The sequence below is a fragment of the Lotus japonicus genome, chromosome 1 (genome assembly GCF_012489685.1).
Source record: "Lotus japonicus ecotype B-129 chromosome 1, LjGifu_v1.2".
Classification (NCBI taxonomy): domain Eukaryota; kingdom Viridiplantae; phylum Streptophyta; class Magnoliopsida; order Fabales; family Fabaceae; genus Lotus; species Lotus japonicus.
The window spans coordinates 14242520-14261358 of NC_080041.1; the positions used below are offsets into that span (position 1 = coordinate 14242520).

The 18839-nt window shown below is 38.5% G+C and overlaps 2 protein-coding genes across 2 annotated transcripts; both read right to left on the reverse strand.

Moving 5' to 3' along the window:
- Positions 1-2549: 2549 nt before the first annotated feature.
- LOC130727716 (uncharacterized) lies at positions 2550-3686 on the reverse strand. The gene is made up of 2 exons (XM_057578945.1): positions 2988-3686; positions 2550-2891 (listed from the first exon to the last, which is right to left on the reverse strand). The coding sequence occupies exons 1-2, from the start codon at positions 3183-3185 to the stop codon at positions 2550-2552; spliced, it is 540 nt and encodes a 179-aa protein (XP_057434928.1). The 5' UTR covers positions 3186-3686.
- Positions 3687-7995: 4309 nt separating this feature from the next.
- On the reverse strand, positions 7996-11338 carry LOC130733755 (glucan endo-1,3-beta-glucosidase 2-like). The gene is made up of 4 exons (XM_057586016.1): positions 11139-11338; positions 8842-10095; positions 8445-8472; positions 7996-8355 (listed from the first exon to the last, which is right to left on the reverse strand). Exons 1-4 carry the CDS (start codon positions 11197-11199, stop codon positions 8202-8204), a joined length of 1497 nt encoding a protein of 498 aa, XP_057441999.1. The 5' UTR covers positions 11200-11338; the 3' UTR covers positions 7996-8201.
- Between the last annotated feature and the right edge of the window lie 7501 nt (positions 11339-18839).

Consider the following 18839-nt stretch of genomic DNA (forward strand, 5'->3'; position numbering starts at 1 on the left):
AGTTGAATAACCCAATCTGACTAAATTGATCCTGTAACATTTCAACCGGCATGGACAATAAGGTGCGTGCCCTAGCACATCTCAGAACCCACTCTTCGTCTAAATCAGCCCCCACCATACGTAGCTGACGTATTTCTGTTTGCAGAACTTCACCTTGCGTCCCTACATTAATTTCTTTTGCTGGAGACAGTTCTTGCTTCTTCTCCATCTGTTTTGCTTTTGGTCTCCACTCCTTCCTTTGATCATATTTCCTGGGTTGTGAAGGCACTGGTGTGCGCACTGGTCGCTGGATATTCGCTCTTTGGACCACCAGAAATGTACCATCTAGCCGCAGACCATGGAACATGCGTATTGCTTCCCAAGCCTCTTCATCTTGATAAAAACGAAGGAATCCAAAACGGAAACGGCGGTGATACTTTTTCTTTTGCTGGATGAAAACACTCTGCAATCGTCCTGCCTTTTCAAAAATTGAGCGAAGCTTCTGGGCTGTCATTCTATTATCTAAACCATCCACAAAAACTGAGAATGATTCCTGTTGATTCTGTGCTCCTTGTGTCCCATTAATTCTTGACCCAGGTTTGGAAACATGATGCTGCCTCTCATTTTGCTGCTGTCTTATTTGTTTATCAGTTTGTCTCCAATTTCCACCATGGCCATCTCTGCCTGATTGCTTACTGTGTTGTCTGTTGCCTGTGCGATTTGCTCCATAGCTCCGATGATAATTGTGTTGTTGACCTCTGCTGGACCCCGTGCGCTGCCAACGCCGTGGATTCTCCTCCCTCCGCCGTGCAAAGTTAGCCTCTGACTGTCGCCATGGCCGGTGCCACCATGTCGGTGGCCTCCAGGCAGAACCTCTCTCTCTAACCTCTCTCATGTTTACCCATTATATACTAACAAACAGGTTTTGTGTAACATGAAAAAATAAAAATGGATACCATCTAAGTAGAACAAAGCCTTATTTTTAAAAGGGATACGTATATGTTATATTTTCAATAAAATACGTATGCTAATTTTAAAATAAGGGATATTTCCAAAAAGATAGAAACAAATTAAGGAAGGAGGGGGGACTTAAGAAAAATTATTTTTATAATAGGAAATTAGGGAATTATATAGAATGAAATACAAAAATTTGAATTAAATAATATTAAACACTGTTATTACTTAGAAATTTTGACCAATAAAAAAAGAGTAATCTACTCAAATTCGCTTTTTGGGTTGTTAAGTTGTTATAGAAACTCAAAGTATTAAAATAATCCAATTTATCTTACATATGAATTCAATATCTCATAAACGAATTTCAATATTTCTACCTGAAATTGATATAAAATAAAATTATGTGCGTGAGGTCCAATTTTGAAAAAATTTTATTAAGTTGATAACATTCATGTGGAAGGAAGAAACAACATCCAATCTTTGATGATACCCTCCGTTTCAACATTAAGAGCTTTGTCCTGCAGTAAAAAAAAAAAATTGGATAAGACACTTATATAATATTAAAGGGTGTAACTAAAATCTTAATAAATTTCTCACATGAGATAACACAAACCTGAACATTCTTTTTAGAAGAAGCAGAAACGTTCTTTTTAGAAGCCACTGATTCATTTTTTGTGGGACTTTGACCTCCTTATCCTGAGCCTTAATTGGTGTAATATTAAACGTTAGAAAGACAATATAATAAAATATTAATAAGATTTAGATCCAACTCAAGAAACTAAAAAGTGCAAAGGAAATTTCAGGACCAGATCATCGTGCTTAGTTGCTGAAAGCTCAGTATTTTCTAGCGGGGATGATCCATTAACACCACTAACTGATTTAGAAGAGGCTTCAACAGCAGCAGATTCATTGATCAAGTTAGATGGATCGCAGGCTGTAGAAGAACCACCGGGAGCACCATTCGAAGCCTTACAAACATCAAGATACTGTAATGGAAGAAGACAACACTATATTATATTAAGCAAATGTTCAAAAAATGCATTCAGAGTAAAATCAAATACGATTCTAACATCTTTTTTAGGTAGAATTTCTGCATTTCCCTCGTTGGATTTCTTTTGGGTTTCGAACTGCATCTTCAGTTCAGAAACAGGAGCCAACACTATAGAACCTTCTTGACAACCTCTACTTATACCAATAGCAGGGGAATTGTTTGAAGAAAACCCACCAGCAACATTAAAATCTTCATTAAGATCCTAATTTCATAAAAAAAGCAAATTAGATAAAAAATCATACTAATGAAAGAAACAAAATCAAAAAATCAGGTAAGATGTACAAAACCTTAGCAAAACTTGAAGAAGATCCTTGGCCAACACTCCCTGAGCTAGGAGTTGTTAAAAGCATATAGGGAGGAGAGCTTTCTAAGTGGGGATTTGCGTTCTTAAACTGGGAAATGACTTCAGGATCAGAACAAATTCTCTTCACCTTATAAGATGGCTCAAACCATGTGTTGGAACTGTTGTCAACTTCAATCTTGAATAAAAATGACTTATCAATCAAACTCATAATCTCCGACGGAACCTGAGAATCGCTAGGGTCCTGGAATTGAAAAATATAATTTAGTTAGAGAAAAAATAGTACAAATTTAATTGAAAAGTAGAGGATTTAGGTATATCTGAAATAACCTTATGGCATTTTTCAACCAATTCTGAACATGGCTTATTAAGAAGGTTGTTGGCCTCTTGATCAAATAAAACAAAGGTTGTCGAATCTTTAGCATCCATAACCCTAAAACGAATTTTGTATTTAGGAATTGCAGTAACAACATGGCGAACACAGGCTTCACAAAAGTACATGTCCTCAGCTGGGTACACCTTTTTGTTACACTTGCAAGCAGGGTAATACCAACTGTTGTCATCAGGAATGAATTTAACAGTGGCAAACACAACACAAACAGATTTCTGACGATAAGAAATTAGAAAAAGTCAGGGAAATGGAAAAAACACTATAAATCAACACCAAACCAACAAATAAAAAACAAAATAAAATAAACAAACCTCAGCCAAATCTTTAATCTGCTCAATGGTTTTCCCTTCATTTTGTTTTAGAAAATCCTCTGCTGGAGATAGTTTTGCCGAATCCTGAAGCTGGCAAATGACCTTAGCAGCAGGGCCATTAGCCTTAAAAAACATTTCTCGAATTGGACCAGCTTCATCAATAGCAGGATTAAAAAGAATTTGGGTTGCCCCATACATGTTTTGAATGCTAGGCCTCCCTGTGAATTACAAAAAAAAGGAAGTTAGAATCTAAGGACGCCATACGAATTTAATTAAGGAGAATGATTTACAAAAGAACAAACAAACGAAAAACAAAAAAAAAACCTTTAAAAGGTTTTATCTTCGCAAATTGGACAACAACTACAGCGTTCGTCATATCCCCAGAAGCCAATTGCCCAACAATTTCATCCACATATTTTCCAAAAAAAAACTGCCTCGACACGAACTCTAAGCAAAAGAGAAAAAACCAAATCAATAAACACCACATAAGATAATTGAATCAAAATTAGGGTACAGATTTACACATACCCTTCCTGTTCAATTTCTAGTGTGATCCTCTTTTGCACTTTACCATGCTTCTCAAACTCCTGCTCACTAGAGGAGCCAGTCAAGATACCTATGACATCTGGAAAAAATAAAACTTTTAGAGGGCCATAACAACGTTTATATAATGTAAAAAAAACAAAATAAAACATAATAACAACAAAATCACAACGATTCTATATATAAATATATTAACAGAAAAAACAAAAATTGAAATAACAAAAAAATTACGTATAAAGATAACAAAAAGAGCAATAATCAAATTAAGGGGTGAATAATTTATAGATTGAAAGAAGAATGAATCAAAAAATAAACAGATAAAATATCAAAAAATAAATAAACAGATAAAATCTACCTATGAGGAAGGATGTGTCAGGATCCTTGAAGACAACATTAGATAGAGGCATGAAGGTAAAAGGTTTTCCTGTGATGGGGGTGTTAGCCATAAGCCTAACACTGGTATGCATTTGAAAATTAACCTTGTATGGATGAGAGGTCGTCCTGAAATCACCGCCGTTCACAAACACCAAAAAATGATATCTGGTATACACGACCCTCAAGCACCTGATTCTTGAATCGGTAGACTAAAGTACGCCGGATTGAAGCATGTATTTTGCAACCCTAAATAAAAACAAAAAAGGATGTTAAAAAAAGATTCTCAAAACATAAACCCATAAACATTGAGGAATATAGGGTAAAAATGAAACCTTGGAGTCCATCAAAACCATCTCCAACGATGAAGGTAGCTTAGATCCAGAGTAGCTAGGAGTTAACCACAACCTTACAACCTTCACAACAATGGCCCAAGTTTCTTTGGAAGCATCAATCTTGGACACATCATCAACTCGGAGAGACATTTCAAGAGGGGATGAAGAACAAATTATGAAGAAGATAAACTCTTAATTCATAAGGGATTGTGGATGAGGGCATCACAACACAACTACTTATATAGAAGACTCTACATGGGTTGAAACCTTTGAATTTTCATTTCAAAATAAGAATTGGAAACAACAAAATAAGGGGGGATGAACAAACAATTATTGGGCACATATAGAGAAAATCAAAACACAAAGTCCCAATATTCATTAAAGGGGCGTGAAAAAAAAATCAGGGAATGGAGAATGGAATGTTGAGCCAATAAATGGAGGATGATGAATTTGAAATATATTGTGTTAATAAGGAATAGGGGTTCATGTGTATAAACGTGAAGACATAATGGGAGAAAGAGAATAAAAGAAAGGAGATAAAATAGATGAAATTAAAATTAAATATTCTTTATTTTAATTACTTAGTGGGCGGTTTAAATAATACATAGGGAATGTAGAAATACAAATAAAGGAGGCTGAATAATTAAATCATTTTTGAATATAAATGAAAAAGGGACCGGATTCATAATCTGTTTTTCAACAACATGAGAAAAGGGAGGATAAAGAGAGATAAAATCAATGAAGATTAATGTTAATTGTACATTGAAATTTGACCAACAATAAACACTGAATGATTCTATGCTTATGCCGAGATAATGGGGGAGACCAAATTAATGGAGATAGTGGAAGAAGAAGGAAAATGAAGGTTGGAGGAATAAAAATGAATATAATATTCATGGAGGGACACGTGTCACGTTGTGATGCAAAGGGGAGAGAATAAAATATTGCAAAATATTCAGGAGCTGAGGTTTTTGATAATGGCATGCTTGGAGTGTTACTGCTTTAATATATATATAGATACCTCATTTTTTATGATAGGGTATTGTTATTGGTGTCACTTCACATTTAATTATGTCATTTTTGAAGTTGTGAAAATATTAAATACCCTAATGAAAAAATACTCACCTCAATTTCTCACCGCCCACCCTCACCACTTGCGATCCTACCTTGGTCCCTCCTCCTTTCTCATTCTACCATCACCTGCACTACTCATACTCATACTCATCTCAATACTCTTCTCCATCGCTCTACGTCTCACTGTTGCTTGTCGTCGCTATCGTCAACGTTGCCCAACTCACTTTGTCGATGTCATCGTTCCACCATGTCTGTTCCGCAATTTAAAGTGAGTTACTATCACACTCTAAAGTGAGTTACTGCACTTTAAAGCGTGTTACTATAAAGTGCGTTACGTACGACATTACTACCGCACTTTGTAAGTGCATACGAAAAAATATAAATGATATTTTTCAAATCTTACGAATTTAACGATGACATAAATAAATGTGGGGTGACATCGATCAATAACAATGTCATTTATCTTATACACATCTAAAAGTTAAAGAGGCTTATACCCTTTTTGTCTCATGTTTTTTCAATAACAAACTTTTATAATTTAATTCATTTTAAATGAGTACCGGAAAAATGCTCATACATATTCTTAAGTAAATATATTTTTTTAAGTAAATCCGAAAGATAGTAAATTTTTTTTCTTTGCAAAACATAATTTTTCAACATCTATATTCTAATTTTTTATTTATTTCTTCTCCCAGCTCTACCATTGTAAAAAGCATACACCATCTCGAGTGCCTCATCAGATCATTTTGTCATAAAATTTGCAGAGGACGGTTATATGTATATTCAAACAATATGGTATGTTTTTATGCTATAATTTAAGTGTGTATTTTTGACCTCACAGCTTTAAATTTCTATTTCTGTCAATGTCATCATTAGCCGAAATAGTATATGTTAACTCAAGTGTTGAAGTGCTAGCTTGTGTAAATATTTGTCCCATCTCCACTTTGTCTAGCTCCGTCGTGCAGTAGGACCAGTATGAATGGATGGCAGAGCTTGAGAAGTGCACTTGAAACTCAACTCATCAAAAACAGGGGAAAAATGAAACACCATTTTTTTTGAATCATAAGCCTACCCCAACTCTAACTCAAGTGTTTATTTTATAAAATTAGTTTAACTAATCTCTTTCACACAAGACCTTATCCAAAATTTTAGTTATTTAATAATAAAAATGTGGGTCTGCTAATCAAATTTATAATTATTATTTTCTTAATATCATGGTTTGCTACAATTTTAATTATAAATTTCATGTTTTACTATAAGTTTGTGTTTCGGAAACTATCATTTGAATTGTGTAATAAGGTACGTAGTGAAGAGGGTCAGCTGGTGGTGGGTGCATTTGTGGAGGGTGAGTGTAAGGTGGTGACGACAATGAATGATGGAGGGTCTCATGTGTTCATGGTAATGGCAAAGGGTCATAGCGGTGTCGAGTGGTTGAGGGTTTGGAGTGGATGTCAGGTAATGGCAGGAGCAAAGATGGTGGGTGTTAGAGGATATCGGGCAATAAGTAGTGGCGAAGAGTGCCAATAGTGGTAGTAAAGGGTGAAGGGTAAGTGTCGGTGGTGGTGGAGGGTGTGAGGCAATGTCAGTAGTTGAGGGTGTCAAAGTAGTGAGGCAGTGATACATGGTATTGGGTGGACATGGTAATGTAGAATCCAAGCAGTGGTGGTGATAGAGGGTGCAAGGTGGCGACTACGATTGAAAGTGTTAAGTGTTAGTGGTGAGGTGAAGTGTGTGGCGATGGGGGTGCGAGTGGTGATAGAAGGTGGCAGTGACATCAGTGGTGGTAGATGACGTCAAGTAGTGGCAGTAATGGAGGATGTCGTGTGGTGGGATGGTGGTGGAAGATGCACCACGATAGCAAATGAGTACAAGGTAGTAGTAGTGATAATTGATGGTACTCGGTGGCAGAGCTAGGTATCATGCGACGATGAATAGTGACAGATTATGGCGGCAATGGAGGGTTCAAAGTGATGATGATAGTAGTGGTGTTGGAAGTGATGACGGGTAGAAGAGGTACTTGAAAATGGTGAGATTTTGAAATTGACTAAAAAACCTTTTAAGCTTATTTTTATCAAATATGTTTTGTTTTGAAATTTAAATTTAGTTTCCAAAAAAATTAAATTTAAAAACAAAAAAATTGAAAACTCAAGCACTTGAACAAGCCATTAGTTTCTAATAAATGATTAACAGTTCTTAATTAAGATTTATTTTTAATGCACTGTGAGTGTAAATGAATCATTCCACATTTCCACTTGTTTCCAAACACTTACATAATTTTTAATTGAGTGAACTTAAAATTCATTTTTCAATGGACGTCATTGTAAAGAATAGTGCATCTACTCATCCACTTTTCCTCACTTTTGCTTTCTTATACAAGAAACTCCTCTCAATCAGTAGTTTTTAAAAAATATACTTTCTTGGCATTTAGTTCAAAAATATTTGATTCCAATAGAAGATAAAAGTCAGCAGTACAGAACATCACTTTCAATTTTCAAACGTTTGCCTGATTTATCAGATATAACAAACTAAGATAACTTCAATGAACCCACCATGACATTTTCAGACCAATTTAATCTCTTTATGTGTGTCACAAAATGAACGGGTACAATGTGCATAGTTATTTATAGTGTGTGCCATATAACTTTATATCAACATAAGGAGATTATAAGGAACACGTTTGAAACTACGAAATATCAATGGTTGATAAAAGATTGAATCAATTCCACTTGAAAAGAATAATAATGATGATTCTGTTACAGCCTCATTCAGTCCAAATCCTTAACTGGATTTTGTACAAAATTGAATGGACGTACAACACAATGCCACCCGAGAAGGCATTATCATCCACCACAAAAAATTTGAATGATCAAATATTCTGACATGTACCCCTTTACATCAAAACTAGTCCCATCAGAAGAAATCCTGTCACCATTAGAAGGTTTCTAGCTCTCATTTCACAGCTCTGGAGGTTGTAGGCTGAAGAATCTGAACTTGAGTTCATTGATGGAGCAGTGAAGTTACCAAAGGTGCCATTTTTGCCAAGACTGCACATATCCAGAAACCACTTATAAGTATATATGATGTTAGCAAACATTGGATAGTAAAAATGAATCAAAGAAGCAAAATATCATACCTTCCTGGAAATTTACAAGAACCATGACCTGCAATTAATCATGCAAAAGGTGTTAGTCATCCTAGAAGTTATCAATGGAACTAAATAAAATGCTAAAAGCTAATCCAACCCAGCCGAATAGGGATTCACCGCAGCAGTCAAGGAAATCATAAATTCACACGGTCAAGGAATCTGAGTTGTAAGGGAAATAATAAATTCATGCAGTCAAGGAATCTGAGCCCTAGGTCAAAATCTGGACCATCTCAAATTTTGAGCTCATCTCTGCTGTCTGTTCTCAATGAAAAATGAGTCGTCCAACTTTTGATCAAATGTCTCGGATTCCTTGATTGTGTGAATTTAGGATTGCCCTGAACTGCAGGAACCCAAATCCAACCCAATATTGGGGAATAGTAATTACTTGGATCAGAGGTGGTGATTGTTGCCACTCCCTTGAAGTCACATGAATCAGGAGTGTTTCCCATCTTATGATAGTAACTGTCAAAAGCATAACTTGCATGTGAAATCACATTGTCTGGTTCATAGCATGGTTGACCCTGCAGCAATGAAGAACATTCCACCTTGCCAGGGCCACATGCCCAATCCAGTGCAGCCTGCACCATCTTCGGGTCGGCACCATCCTTCACAATGCAGAAAGTTTGATTGCTGGTATCATTAGCTAGGACAGCTCCTGAACCTGTCAAGTGTAGAATGTAAATAGGTACCCCATTAGCATCAAACAGCCCCCAATTCTTCTCCGACAGCGGCCCGGTTTTCATGTCCTCATTGTAGAGCTCATAGATGTAAGTACTAACAGCAATTCCAGGGTGTTTGGGGGTTCCAGTTTTGTTAATCACATGCTGGATCAAATTGCTGTTGTAAGTATTAGCATTGTCCACAGTTGCATCAGGCTCGTCGGAGTCGCCTTTTGAGGGCCAGCCGGACTCCGTCACCACCACAGGGATGTTAGTGTAATTTAGAAAAGCCATGGCAAAGTATGCTGCATCAACCATGGCATCAAAGACATTTGAGTAATGGAGAAGGGTGTTAGAATCAACGGCTTCTTTGTTCGGAGGGAGAGGCTTGAAGAGTGCATAATCTAATGGAATCACACCATTTGATTGCATGTAATCATAGTAAGGGTAAATGTTGAGCATGAGATAAGAGCCAGAGGATTGGAGGAAATCGAGAATCGGGACCAAAACTGAATTCATTGAGCGGTTAAAAAAAGCCTGTGAAGGTGGAAATGAATCAAGGATGATTGAAGAGGAAAGAGGCGTTGAGACTTTAACTTGGCGATCGAGATTCGACGCGACAAGGGCTGAATGAATGTACTTGATCGCATTGACAAGCACTTTTGCTGCATTAGGCAGGGTGGTTAGAACCTCAGAACCGACACAAATGGCGGTGATATTGGTGGCAGGGTAATGTGCTACCACATTGCGGAAAACCCAGTTGGCAGCTGTGGAATTCGATTGACCAATTCCTAAGAGCTCTTCATTAGGAACAGTTACAACAACTTGAATGCCTGTCTTTGCCAGTGCAATGAGCATAGCTTGGTCAGCATCATACAACCGAACATTTCGAATCTTCTGAGCTTTAAGTAGAGCCACTACTTGGGTAGGGTGTGGCATATCTGAGAGATCTGTTCCAATGTTCACTCCAATAAATGGTTCTGCAAGGTTCAAATGTTAGAATAAGATTCAAGTCCTCACTTGATAAACCAATCCAATAACACAATGTTGGATTGGGAAGCATTGCAGGCATACTCTTTTGCACATTATGTTTGTTCAAACCAATCCAAATTTAATATGACTAGTCTACCTCCTTTCTTTTGAAGATTGCCAGCAAAATTCTTAAACAACAGACAGTTCCCTCAAAATAAAATAAAAAAGCTTTTTTTTTCAAAACTAACTTCTTCAATCTTCCTACAAATTGATACACACTAGTACACATGACAAATCCACATGTTTGGAACTATAAAGAACGACAATATTTGACTGATAAGAAGGATAAAAAAGCATTCTTGCTCCATATGAATATAATATTTCTGAATCCTATAGGTGGACCACATTCAAGAAGAACAGCCAATAAAAACCTAGCTACTATTTTAATTTATTGTACATGTATTACTTATTGGCCAAAACTATAATCCCAGAAAGAGTGAACATGTTAAGAAAAATGCATGCTCCTAGAAATGTCTTGTGAACCAAAAAGAAAATGGTCAAACAATAACTAAATCTCAGATAACACTATATCACAATGACTCATTAACTCAGTCATAACATGCCCAACAAACCTTGGGTCTGAACATAACACTAACTAAATCTCAGATAACAACACTCTAACACACATCAATGTTGTGCTAATAATGCTAGGAAAGGTGTGAAAATGGAAGCAATGTAAGGGTCTATAAGGGTTTTCACACAACAAAGCAAAAAAACAACAAGGAATCAACAAAACTCCTCTGCTTGAGGGAGAGAACAGAACAAGTAAGTAATGGCTTGAGAAGAACCAAACAGTTCAAAAAAATGTAACTTTTTCAAATGTAATTTCTGAATAATGCTAACCCATGTTGAGAAAACAAATGGCAATGAGAGATTCAGAATGGAAGCATAACTTTAAAAAGTGGAAAACACATAATCTCTAGAGAAAACTTGGCAGCAGAGAAAGCACAAACAGCAAATAGCAAAGAAATACTGTTCACACCACACTCACCCTCATCAGCTGCAACAACAGAAACTGCAAAAAGCAGCAGAAGAAGAAAATGCAAAGCCATAGATTCAAAATCTATCTGAGAAATCTAGAGAAACTCAAATAATGAATCAATGAATGAGAGAGAGAAAGGGTGAGAGACAAGGAGTGTGTGGAAAATGAAACACAAGTGAAAGAATAATGGAAAGGGGGAAAGTGGGGTAAAGCTGTAGGAGAATATATGACTGAGAGAGAGGGAGGGGCTACAAGATCAAGACATCAATATTCAATCCCACGTGGAAAGATTGTCAGATGAATCCAACGGCTAAGGAATCATTTATGGTTGGATTTTCACTGTAACCAAGCATAGGTATCCCAAGACTGAAGAAACAAAACCAAGGACTAATTGCTTTTTATGCTTTTCACTTGCTGATTTGATTATTTTAAACAATGTGTTTGCTTTAAACTATGGTACTACAATTAAGATTGGTATAATTAAATTTTAGATAGTTGTCTTGTGCTTAAGAATGATACTATAACTAAAAAAAAAGAAAAGAATGATACTATAAAAAAGTTATTTAAATTACACATGGAGGTGATTTTTTTCTTAAACTTATGTAAACTTGTTCGGAAAATTGTGGTTGTGTTTAATAAACTAATTTATCATAGTTTAATCTTGTTCGGAGGGTGAGGTTCTTGCGACGACGACTTTAGCTCCAGTCATGATGCAATCTGCAGGTTTATCCGAGGCTCTTTGCCTCCGGTGGGCGATGCAGTTAGCTATTGACCTTGGATTTCGTACTGTTTGCTTTGAAACGGACTCCCTTCAGCTGTTCCAGTGGCGGCGTCGTAGCCGAGGGCATTCCTACTTGGATCTTATTAGATCTGATTGTCGTTCACTTTTGTTTTCTTTTACAAACATGGATGTTTCTTTTGTTCGTCGTTCCGGCAATAGTGTCACAGACTTCTTAGCCCGAGGTGCTTCCTCTTTTTTGGTTTGGATAGAGGAGGAGCCGCCGGATCTAGATGCTTTTGTTCGTTCTGACATTTTGGCCTCTGTGCCCGCTTAGTTTCAATATATTTAAATACATTTCAAAAAAAATATCTTGTAATTTCATCTTATGAGAATCTAACATTAAATCAATAACTTGCTGATACACATGAAGGTAATTTAACACCACCTATATGTCCTAAATAGACCAAAAAATTTCTTGCACAAAATAAAGAAAAATATTATGAATTTTCTTAACATTTTATCTTCAATCTCATTGATCCATTTAGAATGAGATTACATGATACTCAGATCTCTTGTGTGGTTTTGATAACATCTTAAAATAAAATAATAAAATATTGTTTGAATATAGTAAAATAAACTCATATTTAGTGATAAAATTACTGAAATTCAGATAAGAATATGGGTGTTTACACGGATTTTTGGTAAACAAATATCCTCTTAGTTCGACTAAAGGAAGTTTAGATTCGGGGTCCTTTTGAGAAAACGCTTTGCCAAAGTGTAGTGTGTGAACGGATGTATTCTCGACGACAATAAACAACTCAAACGAAACTGGACTTTATTGAATATGAGTCGATTACAAAACAGTCAAGCAAACTAAAATAACATGAAAGCAAATTTCGACAAAACAAGCTACACACAAGAACTGGAAATCAACAAACTGAAATGCAGGGAAACTAAAGCGTTGGTTCTGCAACATACTCCTCCATCATCACGTTTTGCTCTCGAAGTCTCATTGATGCGGACGTTTGGAGCTTTTGGTGAATTTTCGGAGTTTTTTAGTTGAGAACCCCTTCTTCTGCTGCTGCTTCCTCTATTTATATTGTTCTTTCTGCCCATGTTCTTGACGGTTTTCCTTGGATGCACGATGGCTTCGTGGGTTTTGAATTTTGGCGCCATATCCCACGTTTAGCCGATGGTCTTCGCGCACGTGACTCTATTGCCACGTGGATGGTTCTGAGTCGTGGGCAACCGTTGCTATTCGTGGCATCGTGGGTGTACGCACGTGCTTGTAGTTGCTTGTTATTCGGTAACTGCCTCTTCCATTAAGATGATCGAGATTTCTTCATCTTCTGAGTGTGTCGAGTTATGGCTTTTACTAACTTGTCTTTGAGGGACATCGTGTGCTGAGTTGCCGGCTTCGCCCAACCCTTTCTGTCGAGAAACCACTTTTGCACCATGGTGTCGAGAATTGTAGTACTTGTAATTTTGGCTTAACAGTTGCCCCCCAAAAATGTTGGTTGTCGACTGCTTTAGCTCAAAGACACCAAGCATTTTTTTTTCTTATCGCAGCCGTTCGATTCCAACGATTCAAATGCTTTGTGCTCTCGACCATTCGATCTTCAAGTCCAATCGGCAGCCATAACGTCTGATGACTTCTCCACTAGCTGACAGTTATAGCCTTTTTAGGGCCATGATTTCACCTATGCCAAAAAGCTGAGAGGTGACATGAATTAACTAATAAAATAATCGCTTGGACCCCAAATTTTTATAAATTGCTGCTCAATGCGGCTTGGGTTCCGTTTTCCCTTCCGTTTATAAATACCCTCTTGGTATTCCTTGTTCAAGCTTTACTCTTTCATCCAACCTGTAACTTCTTCTTCCAGACTTCATCACTTCATCTTCTTCCGTCTTCTCTGAAATACTTGCTGCGTCTTTCAATGGCTTCCAATCCTGAGCAAACCATTCCGTTGGCCACTGAGCTTAAGCTCGATGAGTCCAAGCGCGTGCCAATCCCGGAACCTCCCAACGAAGCAGAGAAGAGAGCTATCTGGAAATCCCAGGTACTCATTCCTTTCTCTGTTAATGGTACTTTACGCGCCATTTTGGGCCCTTTGAAAGTAGTGAAGCATGATAGGCCCAATAGTCTCCCTGAAGAACATGAATCATTTCACCCTAGCGTTAGGGGAGAGGAGCTCATTTTGGCATTTCAACCCTCTTACCGTATGCCATTTCTTTCTGACCCAAAACGAGCCTTTCGTTTAGCCCCTCCTAACCCTTCTGCTAACGACAAGGCCTACCTGAAATGGTTAGATAGGGTTGAGGGAGATAAGAGACAACACTGGAAGGATGTAGGGATTCTCGACTTGATTCAGCTGTCGAGATCTCCAATCTCGTATAACCCTGCTATGCTGCTGAGTGCACTTTATTTCTGGGAGAGGTCCACTAATTGTCTTCATGTTCCCTTTGGTATGATCACCCCCACCCTCTTGGATGTTGCTGCTATCACCGGGTTGTGGCCCATTGGTGATGATTATCACTCTGCACCTGCTCCTGTTAAACCCATCTCGATCCCTACTGACAACGTTTCTTTTAGTCGATTCATTAAGGACCATTATGTCGAGAGTGGTGAGGTGTCTGATGCTGAACATGTCGCTTTCTTGCTGTATTGGCTGTCTGCTTATGTCTTTTGCACCAAATCTTTGCGCATACCTGCCAAGCTTTTGCCTTTAGCCAATCTGCTTCACGAGGGTCGACAACTTGCTATGGCTAGGCTCGTCCTTGGCAACTTGTATCAAATGCTGAATGAAGCTGTCGAGGATATCCGGAATACTAAGACCGTCTCTCTGAATGCGGCTGGACCACTTTGGCTGTTTCAACTTTGGTTGAATGCAGTCTTCGAATCTCTTCTGCCGGTACAAGATAATCCTCTAACTGTTTCTAACACCAGGATCGATGCCCATAGGCTCGAGACCCTGACCCCTGCTTATGATGCGTCGAGTTTCGAAGCTGATTTCAGGAAGTACTTTACCATGTTTCTCGAGCTGAAGCACTACCGTTCCAGTTTCTCTCCTTACAGCAAGGCTATTCGTGGCCCTTTCTGGCTGAGGAATTCTTATCCTAATGCCTCTGACTCTGTGTAACGCCCCGATTTCTCGAGTGTTACACAGTAACTAATTAACCAATTTTCGTAAAGAGTTTTCGTCGATTCACTTATTAATCTTCAATTAATGACAAACCTTTCATTTTACAAAAACTCTTGAAACATAACCTTTCCAAAAAACACGCGGAAGTAACCAACTTCGTAAAACTTTTTAAATAACCAACTGTAAAGAGTACGAAACAAAGGCCTGAATGAAAATAAAGATTACATCAAAACTTGTTCATTCGAATTTAAGCAATAAAATTGTTCGATACCAACACTTCGGAAACTCTCAACCCCAACAGAAAACAAAAGACTCTCAACCCAAACCCTATTCCTTAGCCTCTTCCTCTTCCTCTAAAGTGTAGTCGTCCTCCAGTATTGGCACGTCACGTAGCATCAACTCCCAAGAATGAGTCATCGTCATTATCTTCACGACCATCTACCCCCCCCAAACAAACACATAGCAAACAAGCAGGGTCAGGTCCAACAAAAGAATGATAATGACAAAATCAACAACAACATATATAATATAAGTACATTATATGTCTTTTATGGGAAAGAGTCAGTTACTAACGGAATCTCACTTCACACAACCCACCAAAACTTCCATGGCCATAATCACGATCATCCGCAGATGAACAAATCTCGGAGGGGACTCACCGTACAACCCTCAATCATGTGGGGGGACTCACCGTCCGCCAGACTCACCGTCCGTCCACAGAATCACAAGGCGACCGCAGTCAGCCAATCACGTGGGGACTCACCGTACAACCCACAAAACACCCTCGCGTGCAAGGTACCATCGTTCTCATGGTCCATAGTCCTCACCAGACCTATGTCCAATTATTCACATTTACTTGCAAGCGAGTTTATTACACTTTTCTCTTTGTTAAGTCTCTAAAATCAATCCTAGAGTCTTATCATACTCTTTATACAACAACCTTCACAACACAACATTCACGGGTTACAAGGGAATTACGGCTAGGTGAGCGACCCTTGAACCATTAACTCAGAAAATAAATATAATCCACGTAAAGGAACGCAAGAACATTCACTCATGCATAATATATCATCGCAACTTCAACATATTGACAGCAGAAACAACTTTCACAAAAATAGAGCCACAGAATGCATCTTTCAACCAAAAATCACGTATGATACCTTTCTAGAAAGCTATTTTAAAGATCTACAACTCTCTAGTTAAAATCATTTTCATTTGAGCCCCAGAATTAGGTGATATTACTCCTTAAAGTTTCTGTCCGACACAGGGAAAAACAGCAAGTATGACAGTTACCCAAAACGACCTACAACACACAATACTAGACCAAAATTTATGATCTTTATATGCCTGGAAAGCTCTTTCGAAGATCTACAATTTGTATTTTAATCATTTCTTTATTTGACGACCAGAAACAAGTGAAAATAGGACCTGAAGTTTACTGTCCAGCACAGAAATCTGACAGAGAATGCATTTGCCATCAATTTCGTTTAAGCCATTCTATTCTAAGGGTTCTAAGTCATCTACCAGCATCAAATATAGTAACATGTTCACAGTGTAACCCAATATGACCTGGAAAAGTCCAGCACACATCGCATATTCAAAACCTCAAGCACATCAATCAAGTTCATACATAAAATCATGTCAAAGCATGGCAAGAATCATAATTTTTCCAAGAAAACTCATGATATAACCCCTATTCTACCCAAAAGATCCTAAGACCAGCCCTTACCTTGATTCTTGATCTGAAAAGAGAAGAGAATGAAGTTTGGAAGAACAATCTCTTGCTGTCCAAGTCTCCTTCACCTTCCTTCTCCTTCGCGAAACTCTCTCTATTCGCGCTCTCTCCCTTGCTCGCGCGCGTGACCGGCGACAATGGTGGTGGCTTGGGCGGCGGCTCCCTTCTCTTCTCTCACACGTTCTCTCTTTGTTTTTCACGTGAAGGTGCTGTAGTGTATCTCTGTTTTCTGATTGTGGAAGAATAGGGTTTCCCCCCTTGGCTAAAATCACATGCAACCCACAAGTGGGCTAGGGTTTTGTTTTTCCACAAGCCCGACCCAAGTCCAACCTTAACCCACCAGTCTAATTACCTAATCAGACCTGAAACTTACTAAAACCTAAGCCCTCAAAGGTAAATTCATAATTAAATTCGGACTTAGAAGAAAAACAATGTAATAATCCCGCTGGCACTGTACAGCCGGAACTACGTTCACTAAAACGGGGATATCTGGAGCTACAGATATCGGATCGACACGAAACCACTTGGAGAATTTTCTAGACTTAAAGGGCTACAACTCTCATGAAGGAAGTTTTCCCAAATGAAGTCGTTAAGACCCTCTAAAAATTCACACAAGTTGACAGTTCTAATCTGCCAGTTATCAAACATAGCCAAAAACTTCAATTTTATTCAAACTTCCATAAAATTGTTCCAAATTGAACTTAGGGCCTTACACTCTGCGTTGCCCAAGGAGCACCACATCATACTTTGGAGGACCCTCTTATCTCCTAGGGTTTTAACTGTGGGCTTTGCTAGCAGTGACTACACTCTATGTGGCTACAACCCTCAATTGGTTTCTCGACAGTTTGGGCTTAGCCAAGTTCTACCCAACACTTTATTTGACAAGAGTCTAGTCCTGTACCCCGGAACTATTAAGAGGGCTTCTGTTTTCGACACGACTGTTCAGTTTTATAACAAGAGACTCCTCAACCTGAGCCCCTTCACTTACACTCCTTCATATTATGCCACTAATGCTTTCAAAGCCTGGTGGTCTGAGTATTGGGCTCAAATTTCGAAGCCCCTCGTCGATTGTCTGCAATGCATGACAGATGCTTTTCTTTTGCAGAAGCAGGATCCGAAGAAGACCAAAGGTATGCACCTGGCAGAAATTCGATCTTTTCAAGAGTTCTTTGGTGTGGTATATTACCCAACTCTTCGCCTTCGAGATACAGTTGCGAAAGCAGCCCAAGTATTAAGGCAAAAATGGGAACTTAAAGCCAAGAAATCCAAGTTAGTGGTTCCTCCTGGTGAGGAAGGTCTATCTTTTGTTATTCGAAAAACTGGCTTTAGGTTCCCGTCTTTGCCTACGAGTAAGTTTGCATTGGCTTTTCCACCGGTCTTGCCTAAATGGGTCGACCATGTAAACATAAATGTGTTGGCCAATCAAGCTCTACCTCCTCGAAAGCGAGTGACTTGGACTAAGTACCACATATGGAACTTTCCGTATCATGTGCCCGTCGAAATCTTCAACCACATATCGCTGAACATGCGTATTGGTCAAGGTAATACTTCGACTTGGCCTTGGTTTTCCTGTTTTATTTCTTAATTTTTCTTTTGTTTGCAGCTGAAGTCATTATTCGACCAGCTCCTCAAGTTATTTCCCCAGTGGCTCATTCCTCCAAGGACAAGCCAGTCGTGATTGAGGATGATGATGAGGATGATAATGTCAGTCTTGCTGACAAGCTCAAGGTACTTTCCTCATGCTTTTACCTTTTCCTTTTCGATTTCCTTGGATTATGGGCTGACGTATTTTTTCGACAGAGTCGAAAACGGAAACCTAAGCCTGTTGCTTCGGCCAGTCAGAAGAGGGCCAAGGGGGTTGGTGTTTCCACCCCTAGTAGGGCTTCTAAGTTGGCATCTGATGCTCAAACAGAAGTCGATGACAAAGAGGATGGTGGCGGCGCCGCCATTCAGGTATGTTCTCCATTCTCGAGGGTACCTTGTGACATTTTTAACCCGTGGTTTCCTAATCTGAGTCATCTCTTGTTTGTTTTGTTTCCTTTAGACTGATGTTCATGAGCACTCTACTTCCAATCCTCCATCCCGTGAGAATTCCCCAGCTCCCATTCCTG